The 13495-nt window shown below is 59.8% G+C and overlaps 1 protein-coding gene across 1 annotated transcript in view; it reads right to left on the reverse strand.

The window, feature by feature from the left end:
• The window catches only part of LOC117643023 (atrial natriuretic peptide receptor 1), a gene marked incomplete at its 5' end in the record, with an annotated part of 41520 nt that overhangs the window by 19274 nt on the left and 8751 nt on the right, over positions 1-13495 (reverse strand). Inside the window, 9 exons of the mRNA XM_034381661.1 lie at positions 8912-9058; positions 9249-9420; positions 9842-10000; positions 10081-10240; positions 10327-10410; positions 10854-11024; positions 11440-11544; positions 11658-11775; positions 12472-12556. Coding sequence (XP_034237552.1) covers positions 8912-9058; positions 9249-9420; positions 9842-10000; positions 10081-10240; positions 10327-10410; positions 10854-11024; positions 11440-11544; positions 11658-11775; positions 12472-12556 — 1201 coding nt within the window. The remainder of the gene's footprint in view (positions 1-8911; positions 9059-9248; positions 9421-9841; positions 10001-10080; positions 10241-10326; positions 10411-10853; positions 11025-11439; positions 11545-11657; positions 11776-12471; positions 12557-13495) is intronic.

Below are 13495 nucleotides of genomic sequence, written 5' to 3' on the forward strand. Positions count from 1 at the left end.
CTTTGCTTATGCTCATCATTCTTTTGATCTCAGAGAGCGGTCTTTTTCTCCGGACGCGCTCACGCGGCCGGTGATCATGAGACAAACTTATCGGTGCATAAAACGTTTGCGGTGGCCGACAGCCAAATCGCAGTTTTTGCCAGCGAGTCGTCCGTTAAGCAGGCGCGCCGGGACTGTACGGCGACACGGGTGCAAAGGTACGAGACGATCGGTCTGTGTTGCGGTGTGGGTTAGTCTTTCCGCGAAGACCTCTTTGGAAATGTAGCAAAGCGCCCAACATTCGCCAGGATAAAAACTCCGGATGAAAAAGTGGCACGTCAGGAAAGTCGCGGCGAAAAATGGCGGTAGCCTCACCCGAAGTTGCCTTGTGAGACTTTTTAGTGCGGTATCACGCCGACTTTGGTCGACGTTTATTTTGTTGGGTGTAAACCTCTCATCGGAGAAGTCACGAGAAGTCCTGCTGTTTGACGCACAGCTTGGCCGACAGGCCGACCGGCCCTGCGGCGATGCGAGGACTGCCGGCGACATGCTCACGCATGCTCATGGTGATCATGCTCATGGCAGCCCGTCTAGCGACCATCCCGTCCGGCCAGGTCCATCTGTCACACGCAGTCACACGAGCTAGCCGAACGGCCGGGGCCTTGGACAGTGCAGCCATGTGCAGTGCCAGTGACCACGGATGAGCGATTGTGGACGGACGGGCAGTGGCGTGGTGGCAAGACAGCCGCGGATTTCTGTCCGCAGGCATCAAACCGGTTAATAGCTAGGGCTATGGGACCGAACGGTTTTGTCGCCACTTTGTCTCTTCCGACCAACACCTCTCACTGCTGATAATTAACCGTCCTGAAAGTTTTAAAAAAAAAGTTGATCAAAAGCCAATGAGCCAAAGCTTCCTGAAAATTTTCAAGCGCTTGGCTGTTGTTTTTGAAACTGCACCGCAAGACCGAGACGCCTGTCTCTTCGTCACAGCCCGTCACGGCACCCTGTGACCCCTCTCTCCATTCGGCACGCAAACACGCACGACGTGTTTTGTGCGCAGCCGCCTATTATTGCGCAGTTTTTTCGGCGTAAACAGAACGGCCCCCCATCATTGCCTTTGACGGCGATATAACTGATTCATTGCGGGTCTAGTTCTGGAAGCGCGAACCAAGTGATCCCTGGTCCTTCCAGGCTCCAGCTCCAGGCCCCAGGGCCATGACATTTGCCGCTGGATTTGCCAGTCGCGCGTTCCGTGCGTGTTTACGACTTGGTGTGTTTACAAACAATGGCCGACTCGGCCACGCCAATTTTTCCAGCGCAGCAATTTTTTCATTTTGCGACGCAGAAGCGCGTCTGTGGACCTTCTTCACGGCTTGTTGGGATTTCTAAGTGTGTTTCGGCGACGGGCATGCAGTGGCGGCGACGTAACGCCCGCAAAAAAAAGAAGTTGAATCAAATGTTCTTTCGACATTGATTTCACTCTGTAAGATAGCTTTGACGCGTAGTGGTAGTTGTGCATTGATGATTGCGAGTGGCGCGTCCCGTCGGCCTTTCTCTCTCATCCGTACGGCACGCCCCGTGAGTGCGAGGCGGGCAGCTGCAACTCGGCATGAGCCTCCAGTGCCTGCAGTGCAGAGACCGCCGGGCACGTGCAGACACGTGTGAGCGCGTGTGAGGCGCTGACCACCACGACGCCACTCACGTGGTGCAGCACGACGACGATAAAAGTGGCATCGGCAGTAACGCGCCTCCGCGCCGTGCCGACCGTGCCGCGTCGCGTCGTGGCTTTTAGCTTTTTGCAGCTTTTTGCCGGCGAATCTATTCCCGACGCCGGGCGGCCGCCGGCGCCTCGCGGCCTCAAATCGCGGCTCTGCGTTTCGAAAAGCGACGGGCACTTTTTGCGCGCGACGCCATCGGCTCGATAAATGCCGCGTTCGGAAAAAGGCGGACGGTCGTTGGCGATCCAACAAGTGACGATGGCGAGTGAAGAAAGTCCGAAATAAAGCAGGGCGGTAATGTTGCCGTGTGGGTCGTATCATAGGCACACTAAAAAAAGTATTTTCAAAACGATCTGACTCGCAACAGAATCTGAAATAAAAAGCACATCCGAAGACAGATCGCGTTAAAGATTAGGGCGAAGAACGAAACATATGAGACACATCTCCACCTGGCGCGCTGGCGCCCCCCCCCCACGCCGCGGCAGACGGAAGCGCCACGCGACCCGCTGCGCCGCGGCCGCACCGCTGTTCCCACGAACCGAGGGAATCACCCCGCTGCACCGGGGACCTCTCCTCCGATCGCACCATCGCGCCCCCCGCGGCGAGTCCCACACTGCGGACACAGTCCCACAGACTGGCAGTGTCGGCGGCGGGCAGTCTCTCTCATGGGAATCAATCGGTTTCATCGGCACGAGATGAGCCACCACTTTCTGGAAACGGCGGGCCGCCGAGACACAGACAGCGCTGCCACCGGCTGCCACAGCGGGCTGGCTTTCGTCATTCTACCTCTCTTGCACACGCTTTCAGGTGGGCCTTCTCTCTCGGCCGCTTGCTTCAGCCATGCCATCACCCCCTCCAAGTCTCACCTTTAGTTTTACAGAGCCGTTCCCGCCAAAATGATCGACGAGCAACGACACGGACGGTGATATATGCCTCTCTCATCTCCAGGAGACCCCCGAGCCCCAAAAGCACACGCCCAGAAATGAGCTTCATTATTAACGTCTACGAATTTTTATTGAAATAGTTTACAAAATTAGCGCTTAAGCCAGCGACTTTCTTTCCAGAAATGAAAAACGCCGATTTTAAATTCAGGATCAGGGGCACTTTGCCTTGAACAAATCCATTTTTTTCAGTCAGTCAGTGGCGTCACTTCTGAGCCCGGTCAACTTTTCCGAATCGCTGCCCCGTGAATTCTGGCGGGAAATCCGCGCGTTGTCGGCGTTTGGACAGCGAGTGCCCGCCAGCTCTGCCTGGCTGCCTGATTGCGCGCGGGCCGACTTGTCGGGTGATTTTCCACGCTCACTCGGTCAGGCCACCACTCGGTCAGTCTGCCGAGCAGGCCGCCACTGGCCAGGCCACCGGCCGGGATGGCCGCGTGCCATTCGTCTTCGTAAACTGCGTCGACTGCGTCTTACGCGCTAAGAAGGCACCTCGGCGAGAAAAGTTCGAGGCCTTGGCCGACGGGGCCGGTCCGGGTCGGGGCTTTTGGGTGCGTTCCAAGCGCAGGCAGATTTAACCGAACACTATACCTTCTACTTGACACGAGGGTACCGGTTTTCTAGTATCAGGCACTGAGGAAATCAGCGGCACTCTTTGTCTGATTTCCTCTTTTCTTGTCAGCGTGCGATGCATGATTGTCAGTGCGGCAGCAAGTACATGCACTGCAAAAATCCAAGTGGAGGGGGAAGTCACGTCAAGGGCGCTCGGTGCGGTGCTCCTGACGGAAGCGAGAGGCGTTCGTTGACTTTCTGTTTGAATGGAATCTTTCCCAGCAGATCCTCGACACAGAGGAAAATCTGCCGCAGATGAATGGCACGGTGTATGACTTGTTTATAAATCGAAGTGGGCTCAGGAACACGTTCGTAGGCTCGAGTACCCGCAGACGAGCCGAGATCTACCCCGCTACTGAGCTGGTCATAGAACCCTGCTCCTTTGCTGCCACCACTACCCAGCTCTTTGCTGATCACGGAACCCTGCTACTTTTCTGCCTCCACTACCCTGCTACTTTGCCGGCACCACTACCCTGCTACTTTGCTGCCACCACCCTGCTACTTTGCTGCCCCACTACCCTGCTACTTTGCCGCCACCACTACCCTGCTACTTTGCCGCCACCACTACCCTGCTACTTTGCTGCCCCACTACCCTGCTACTTTGCCGCCACCTCTACCCTGCTACTTTGCGCCACCACTACCCTGCTACTTTGCCGCCACCACTACCCTGCTACTTTGCCGGCACCTCTACCCTGCTACTTTGCCGCCACCTCTACCCTGCTACTTTGCCGCCACCACTACCCTGCTACTTTGCCGCCACCTCTACCCTGCTACTTTGCCGCCACCTCTACCCTGCTACTTTGCTGCCATCGCTACCCTGCTATTCTGCGACTTCGCGCACTCTGCGCGCGCCTTTGCTTGCGTCTAATCCAATGGACACAGCGTCCTAACGACGACATTCGGAAAGGCTGCCGCCTTGTTGACAAAACTAGAATCTTGTGTAACCCGCCCCGTTGTCTGATGGTGTGTGGCCGGCTAGCCGCAGCGTGAGTGAGGCGGCGAAGCGGCAAAGCGCAGTCCCAGGCCGTCCCGCGACCACACGCCGAACATCGTTTAGCAGCAAAAAAGACTCTGAAGGGGCAAGTTCAGGAGTGATGCAATTTCAACACTATCACAGTTTTGTTTCCGCCTGGCGATACATTTATTTCGATAAAAATACGCATTGCAGAAGGCATTTTGACACAGAGCTCGCTGCCTAGTGGAAACGATTTTGAACTGTCGGATGTGCCTTATAAATTGAAATTTATTTTTAAAAAAGGTAAATTTTATCCGAATTTTTAATTGAACTGTAAGATTCCCTAGCATTTTTTGTGCCGTTCAAAATATAGCGATATTGTACGTTGCTACCAATCCTGAAGATCACCTCCACGGTATGCATATAGGGGATGAATTCACTAAAAACCCCGTGAAAATAACGAGAACAGATACCCCATTTTGAAGAATCCAACCGTCGGCGCTGAGCAGTTCTGCCAGGAAAGAGGGATAAAAAATGCTCTGATATCCAATGTTTTAGCTGGGCTCTGTCTGTCGCTTCGGATTCTAATCATATCGCTGGACCAGCCGGCAGTCTGTTGCAACACCCAAACCGCTATCATCGTCGAGAGAACCGGGAGCGTTCCTTTTTAATCCCGCCAGACTTCGGATGCCGCCACAACTCTAATTGTCTTGATAGTGCTCCAACCCACCATAGGCGTTAAAACAACACTCGCTAATTTCCTTTTGGTTTCCCATTTTGCACATGAGCCACATTGTGGCTGGAAAAGCGATGCTGAGATTGCGGAACGGAGAAATTTTGTTCACCGGACAGAGAGACCGCCAGCAAATAAGATGTTTGCTCCTAGGAAGGAACTCACTGCAAAAGGGGATGCGCAAGCGGTGCCGGGGAATTCCAAAGTAGGCCGAGTCTGTTTTCGACGGATCTTGGTGCATTTCGGACAGAATAATTTGATATGTTCGAGACTGCTCCATGGGATCCGCGTCAACGCCGCAAACATAGGATAGGATAGTCCAGCCAAGTGTAATTACAGTCGCAGAAGGCGGTGTCCTGGAAAGCCCCACTGCCCAGGCGAGGCCTCGCGAGGCCCAGGCCCGCCCAGGCCGGTCATGACTTCATTACCAAGTACCGAGATGCCACTCTCTCAAACCGGTTCGGCCGCCCGTCTGTGCGCCTGGGTGTGTCTGTGTGCGTGCGTCTGTTTTTACCGCAGACACTTTCCGCTCACAACAAAAGGATCCTGCCGGGCCCAGCATCGGCATCGTGTTCTCGCTAATTTTAGCCAGCACGCCGGAAATTTACCGTGTTGTGGCGATTCCCCTTCGTCAGGATCACGGCACGTGGTTTTCGGCGTAAACTGCTTTGCGGCGCCGCCGGGCCAACCTGACTAACATTAATGTACTCTCTCAAGAAAAAGTCTACCAAACTAACTAAAACTATTCGATTGATTTATGGAGTTTGACATGGAGGTATGCCACACTGAACAATTTAGAGACTCTGTTGTCAACCTTGACTCAATTTGGATTATTTGGCCTCCACCGGCCCAACTAAGGGGGCCAGCTTTTGAACGGGATATTTATCCCCGTTCCGTGTGTTAGTGAGTGTGGCCGTGAAAGGTTTAAACGCCGACAGGAAGTCCGCCCCGCGCACCGCAGTATTGGGATTGCAGTACTCGCGGTCACAGTCGCCACAGGAAGACGAGGTAGATAAGCTCGTGTGCAGATGGTGGTATTGCGGCCGATGCACCCCACCGGATGTGTGTGTGCATACTTGACTCTGTGTGTGTGTGTGTGTGTGTGTGAGTGAATGTGTTAGTGTGTGTACAGCATGCTAATTCACCTGCTGTCTGACTAATACGTGTCCATCTCTCGAAAGAGGCTTACGAGATAAAGTCGATTCAGCGGTTTAGTCGCGGGGTGAGTGCACCTTAACGATATGGCCCTTGATTGTGACCGATGATCATCGGTTTTTGCGAGTGTGCGCGCATGTGTGAGTACCTGTGTGCGGAAATAAGGGGGAGGGGAGCGCCGGAGGAATGCTATGAAAATATTGGTTGATGTCAATTTTTACAGTATTAAATTTAAGTTGACAATGATGGCTGAATCTTTTTGACTGCTGCGTCCCGTCCCAAACGTAACCACAAACAAAATCCAGTACGAGAGCCAAAAAACACCCCACACCCCTACCGCCTTCCGGACTACGACGACTGCGCCACACACGGTCTGTTCTACACGCACAGGCCTTGTTTATTTCCCCAAAACAATAACACCAATTATTAGTCGCGCCCGCGGCGCCCCCTCCCCTTCCATTGTACATTCCCGCGGACCCCCCGCCGGGAATGTGTCAAGCGGGAGCGAAAGGCGGGCAGACGACAGACGGAATCCGAGAGTCGTTGTCGTCGTTCCGTAGCTCGCTCTCGCACTCACGCGGGAACCGCCGCGAGCGCGAGAGAGACCGCGTGACAAAAACGACTCTCGGAGTGAGTCTGCGGAGCGGGGCAGAGTGCGTTCCTCGCCCCAGAGCTGCCAGCACCGCGGAAACGTCCCAAATACCTGGTCGGCGTGCCGCGCGGGCCTTGCGGGCCGTGCGGGCCTTGCCCTCCCTCCCACGGCAGCCAGCGGCAGCCAGCGGGCCCACCACGTGGCTTTGTTTTGTTGACGCCACAGCGCGGGGCTGGCCGTGCTGGCCGAGCTGGCCGTGGAGGCGAGCCCTCCGGGGTCACGGCGCCAGGTCATGCCAAGACTGGTCATGCCGCCCGGACGCATCGCCAAAATTGCTCGCTTTCTCCGTCATCAGCGTCTTGTTTGGGAGGATCAGAGAGAGAGGGAGGGGCGTGGTGGGGCGTGGCGGGGTGAATTTAGGCGTGTCGGGCCGCCCCTTTCAACCCGCTGCTCGGTTCGCCGGTCGCCCCGACTGCCGTGAGAATCAGAAAAACAGCTCGTCTCTCTCGCACCCTCCCGCAGAGTCGAGTGAGTGCGACAGAGACAGAGCGACGAAACGACTCCGGCCGGTACGGCACGTCCGTCGGCAGGAAAGACGCGCGCCTTTCTGCCTTTTTGCTCGCCGTTGCCGTTGGCCCGTTCGGTCTGATCGGCCCGTCTCGCAGTTGTGGGCCGTTGCGTCGCGTTGCGTGCGGGTGCGAAAGAGACAGAGGCAAAATAAACACCGTTCCAAGTCGATGGCGGGCTGGGCGTAACAATCCGCCAATCCGGCCGGGGCGGCCAAATCAGGAAGATACGCCGAGACGGCCGAAGACAGTCAAAGACAGCCGAAGACACGGCGCGGCCGCGAGCGCAATATATTTTCCAGAAGGCTCCGAGTGGCCGGGCAAACAAACCGACGACCAACACGAGCACCACCCCGCCCCACGCCGCCCCGGCGCAGACAAACACAGTGTAGTAGCCAGGAGTAGTTTTGGATGGCGTTTATTCACAAAGTTGGCTCAACTCCGCATGCTGCGCGGGGCGGTGCGGGGGCGGCGCGGGGGCGGGGTGGGGGAAAGGGGCGGGGGGACTAGGCTTTTCGCGTGTGCGTTTGCATGCGTCTCGCGTGCCCCCGTCGTAAGCCTCTGACAACGCGCCCGCCCCTTCACAACCCCTCCCCTCCCCCGTCCCTCCACTCTGTGGGCCACTCCGTGCGCCACGCCATACGCCACGCCGTCCAGAACCAATCGCAACGCCGTGGCGCGCCATCCCCATACGGCGAGCCAGTCCTTTCAGAAGTTCCCCTATTGTGGCAGCGCCCGTGGCGCGGCAGAGTGCGATGCGTGACGCGGCGTGCGAGGGGAGGCGTGGCCACGGCGTGACGAGGGTGGGGCGTGGCGGGTGGGCGGGGGGGGGGGGGGGGCGTGACGTCAATATCAAGGGCAAGGGCGCTGGGTGACTGGCGTAAAGCACCCCGGACGGCCCAGGACCATTACGACAAAATAAGGGACGGTTCATTGACGTTCTTTCCCAACGCTTTCCCTTTTAAATTTTTCTTTTTCATCCTCCGCGGTGACGCGTTTGGTTACGCCTCTCTGAGATCCCGGTTGGCAGGTTCAGCAGGTCATGACGGCCGAAAGGCTGAATGAGAGGGAGCCGCATGCGTTACGTAGGGGACACTGCCAAGCCCCGTCGTTTGCGGCCCGGACTTCCCCCGCGAAAGCAAAGTGACTGACTTTCTCATAGTCCGTGACGTCACGGAGAGGCAGTGACGCAGTGACGCCACGGCTCAGCAGGCCGAGCGACGCAGCGAGCGAGCACTAACTGGTCGGACAGGTTCCGGCCGGCAGGCTGCCATCCTACTTGTTGATGTGCGGCGCCGTCACTGGCCGCCACGCCACTGGCAGTCCAGGGCCGCCACACTGGCAGACACGGGCAGAGTGCGGCCGCGGGCCGCGGGGCACTTAGTCGCGAAGAGCGGCGCAGCGCCGCCAACGACCGCAAGTTGATGGGCGGTGGCCGGCGGTGCCGTTGGGGTGTGTGGCGACTCGTCGCTCTGTCTGTGTCGCACACTGCCAAGCACGCCGCGAGTGCGACAGAGACAGACGACTCTTCGCGGTCTGTGTGGCCGCCTCTTTCCACGAAGGGGATTCGCTCGCAGCTCAGCCGCCCGCAGAAAAGTCTAAACGGAAACAAAAGCCGGCAGCCGCCGCCAGGATTCGAACCCGGGTCGGCTGGTTGGCCTACCTGGGCAGCACTTGGTAGAGCAGCTCCTCGGAGCGCCGCTTCTCCTGGCTGAGCTGCGCCGTCTTCTCCTCCACCAGCGCCTCCAGGTTGGTGGCGTACTGCTCCATGCGGCGCAGCAGGTCGTCCATCAGGTTCTCGCAGTAGCCCCTGCAGGCAGAACCGAGTACCGAGTGGAGCGTCAGTGAGCGCTAGCTGCTGTCTGTCGTGAAGCCGCCTGGCGGGTAGGCAGTCCCGCGCGCACGCCTGTCGCCGGCCGGCCTACCTACGGGGCTCTGAAGCCACGCGGCGCCCGCCTTGCCCGTCCCGTGAGGGACGACGAGGATGGTGCTCTACTCACTTCATGATGCGGCGCACCTCCCCGCGGATGGCCTCGAACGACGGCCGGTCGTCGGCGGCGTCCGCCCAGCAGCGCTCCATGAGGTCGAGCAGCGCCTCGGGGCAGTCGCGGCCCGCCGACACCAGCGGCCGCAGCGGCGGGCACTCCCGGGCCTGCACGCGCACCACCACCTCTGTGGAGAACAGTCGCCGGTTCAAGCCCCGCCTTTGAACCCTCCTTCGGTCACGGGGTTTCTCGGCCACCCGGTGCCTGGTGCACCTCCGAACCATTCATACACAAACACGCCTCGCTGTCAAGCGAAATGTCTGGCACGAGACGGCAAACTTGAACGGGAAAACAAATTGCGGCGTTCCTCTGGCCAGCGTCCAGTCGGCCAGTCGCGGGGACACTCTAAATCTGCAGCGCCAATATTTATTTGCCACTAAACGAGCGCAGTGCGCGCCCAAACTTAACTTTGGTGGCGGTTTTGTCTGCACGGCCCGACGACTTCCAGTGGGCACTGAATGCTTGTGGGCGTCAACTTCGCGAGATTCCGACAAACGCGCCAAAAGACTGTTTGCCGTTGGCCAGGAATAACTGAGAGCGGTCCTTGCCTTGTGGGGACAGCAGCTGGCGGGCGTTCTCGAAGGGCCCGGCGCGGGTGACGATCTCCTCCAGGATGACGCCGAAGCTGTACACGTCGCCCTTCTGGGACGACGGCGTCCCCGGGACCTCCGTCAGGGGCAGCAGCTCAGGCGCGATCCACAGCAGCTCTGCGGAGCGGAGGGCAAAGAGGGCCTTGCAGTGTCGAACCGCGACGGATGCTTTCATTTTTCATTTACTGTGTACTGACTCGTGTAGTGCGCCTGGTCCTTGATGACCTCCGCCGGCGCGGTGAGCGTGGCGAGTCCGAAGTCCGACACTTTGAGCACGAAGCGCGAGTCGATGAGACAGTTGCCGGACCGGAGCTTGCCGTGCGCGCCCAGCTCGCTGGTGTGCAGGTACACCATGCCCTGCGTCAAGTCGAGGATTCATTTCTCGCAGGCGGCTCGCCCTGCCGTTGTTCGGAGGCAGCCTGAAGGTGGTGGCAGAGACTTACTTTGACCAGGTCGTGGATGAGCGACATGCGGAGGTTCCAGTCCAGCTTGAGGGCGTCGTTCTCCAGCACATCGCGCAGCGAGCCCTGCGCAGTGTAGGCACAAGGTGTAGGCACATGGCTTCAGACCGTTCATACATAAACCATTCTAACGCCATTCTAGAGGCCGCCGCGCTGCCTAGCAGTACCTTCCGCTGAATTTATGATTGGCCCAGACCGCGAGGCCCAGCCCTCCAGCCCCAACCCCACGCGGACTGCGGGCTGGTTCCGCGCACGAGGTCCCTCCCTCTGTCTCTCTCGCTCCCATAAAGAACGCCCCCATTAAGCGCGGAAACGTGGACCTCCCTCCCGGAATCAGCAAGTCAAGCCGTGAATTTTGAGGCGGGCAAGTTCTGAAGTTCCTCTCCTTCCCTCCGCACGACGATCTTGTCCGTCGGCAGACCGATTCCGAGAGTCGTTTTCGTCGCTCTGTCTCTCTCGCACTCATGGGGCACCCCGTATAGGTGCGAGGGAGACAGAGCGACACGCACCTTGGGGCAGTACTCGGTGAGGATGATGACGGCCGGGGCCTGCACGCACGCGCCCACGAAGCGCACTGCGTTCTCGTGGCTGATGTCCCGCACCAGCTTCACCTCCCACAGCAGCTTCTTGGTGATGTCCACGCGCGTCTTGGTGATCTTCTTGATGGCCACGCGCGAGCCCTACCGAAAGGAACAAACGGGAGTTCGTCATCAGGCGGCGGCGGGAGTCGAACCCGCGGCGGCGAGGTTCGCGACCTTGCAGTGCCTTGCTCGACTTGATGACTTGGACTGGGATCAAGCCGCTGGCGACCTGGGGCGATGCTTCACGCCAACTTCCGCGGAAACGCCTGCACTGCAAAGCACTGCCCCGCGGTGTCTCTCTCGCACTCGCGGGGCGCCCCGCGCGCGAGAGCGAGACAGAGCGACGGAGCGAACGTCCTTCGCGGCGCGCGCGCATTTCTCTCTCGGCGGCTCGGAGTCCTCCTCCTCCTCCTTTCTTTGCCTGCTCGTCAACATCAACAACGGCGGCGGCGGGTCGACGCGCCGCGACGCGCCGCCCTGGCCCGGTCCGGGGCCTCGCCAGCCTCAGCCTCACCTTGTAGATGCCGATGGTGGTAAACACTTGCGCGGGCGGCAGCGACGTGCCCGACTCGGCGGAGCAGCGGCGGCAGTGAAGCCTCTCCAGGCCCGGCTCGAACATCTGCGTGAAGAAAACCTTGCAGAGAGCATTGCAGAGCGGTGGCGGCTCGGTACGTAGTCAGAAAACGACTCTCGGTATCAGTCTGCTGGCGTCGCAGGGCGTCGCAGCCTCACCTCCGAGTTCTTCTGCAGCCCCAGCCTGGAGGAGAACGTCTTGCCCACCTCCAGCAGCACCTCCTCGGGCCGCACCCGCCAGGACATGTTGTGCAGGTCGGCCGCCTCCTTCATGCGCCTGCGGCACCAAAGACAACACACTGCTTCCTCATTTCCGAATCCCGGTCGCTTCCTCCGGCCCCCGGCGCGTGGGTGGGCTCCCTTGGGGGTTGGCCTTGTCTCCGCCCTTGACACCAGCCAGCGCAGCCTGCGCGTCCACCCGTTGGAGGCCAAGACGCACGCGGGGCGGTACTAAATCTGTGTGTGTGTGTGTGTGTGTGTGTGTGTGTGTGTGTGTGTGTGTGTGTGGCGTTTGTCTCACCGATAACGAGGTATCGATGGCGACGTAGTGTCCGTCCAGGGTCGGCGCGAGGCAAGCGCGAGGCCTCGTGGCGGTGGCGGTCACCCCTGGCCCTGCCGCGGCCGATTCCGAGTGAGGTCTGTCTCTCTCGCTCTCATGGGGCGTCCCGCATGGGTGCGAGAGAGACAGACCGACGAGGACCTCCACCCGGGATCAGCCTGCTAGCTGCCCTGGGTTCCCTGGGTCAGCCCGGCGGCGATAGCCCCTCGCAGTGAAAGCGGCGGCGGTTTATTTATATCATTTTCGAGAGATTGCGGGGGACCGTACGGGACCGTGTTGCGAGGCTGTGCAGCGGAGAGGCCACCGCCCCGGCGTCGCCGGCCGCGCGGCGTTGCGTTGACCAACAACACGCCGACGGTGGCGACCGCGGGACAACGCCCTGGCCTGGCCCTGGCCCTGGCCCTGGCCGCCTACCTGTAGGCCACGCAGGCCACGGTGACGCCGCCCGCCAGCAGCACGCACACGGCCAGCACGGCGGCGGTGAGGAGCAGGCTGGGCTCTGGAACACAGAAAACGTTCGCCATACACGGTTCGTCACGTTGCGGAGTAGTCAGACACCTCAAAACCCCAAACGCTCCAAATTTTACCCTCTCGTTGTTGCTAGTTCCTCTCATTTTTTGGCAGCCCTGACCAACCCGGGCCAACCCCCATCAATCGAGGCCCGTGGGAACCGCGGCGCGTGGAGGGGGTAATCTAGCGGCCCGGCCGGGCCGTCCGGGGCGTCAGGCTGACTCGAGGCGTTCATCTCCGCGCCGGCCAGGCTGGCAGGCTGGCAGGCAGGCGGGCGGCAGCGCGACGGGGACCCGGGGTGAGGCGGGCGGTTCGCGCCCCCAACACGCACCCCGCGCGCCACTCTGGCCGTGGAGGGGCGGGGCGGGGCGGGCGGGGTGCTCCCGCAGGGATTAACGATAGATTGGCGGCCGGCGATAAAACCTCCGCCACGAGTGGATTAACCAAACCAGATGGATGGGGGTGCACTGTGTGGCGTGCCGGCCGGCCGGGGCGGCGGGGCGGCCACCTCGGCGTGTCAAAAGTTGTTTGTTGGATCACCTTTCCAGTGGCGCGGCGAGGGGTTTGGGGAAAGACGGGGGGCCGGGGGATCAGTGCGTGGCACACTTCCATGCTCCCTCTGTTTGGTTTCCTCTCCAGTCGTCTGCTGCCCGCTTCGCGCTTCGCGTCGCAGACTGATTCCGAAGTGGTCGTTTCGTCGCGCTGTCTCTCTCGCCGACCCCAGCAGCGCCTCCAGGAGCGCGAGAGAGACAGCGCGACGACATCGCTGTGCGGAATCGCTCGACTGCCCCGCCCTGCTCCCCCCGACAATCTCGTTAGAGACTCCATCTCGGCACATCCTGAGGCGGAGCTCGTCCTCGGGGACGCCGCAGTGACCGCCCCGCCTCGCGCGCCTCGCCCGCCACCGTCCGACCTCTTCCCTGTTTGT

The sequence above is a fragment of the Thrips palmi genome, unplaced genomic scaffold (genome assembly GCF_012932325.1).
Source record: "Thrips palmi isolate BJ-2018 unplaced genomic scaffold, TpBJ-2018v1 HiC_scaffold_16, whole genome shotgun sequence".
NCBI classification, from domain to species: Eukaryota; Metazoa; Arthropoda; class Insecta; order Thysanoptera; family Thripidae; genus Thrips; species Thrips palmi.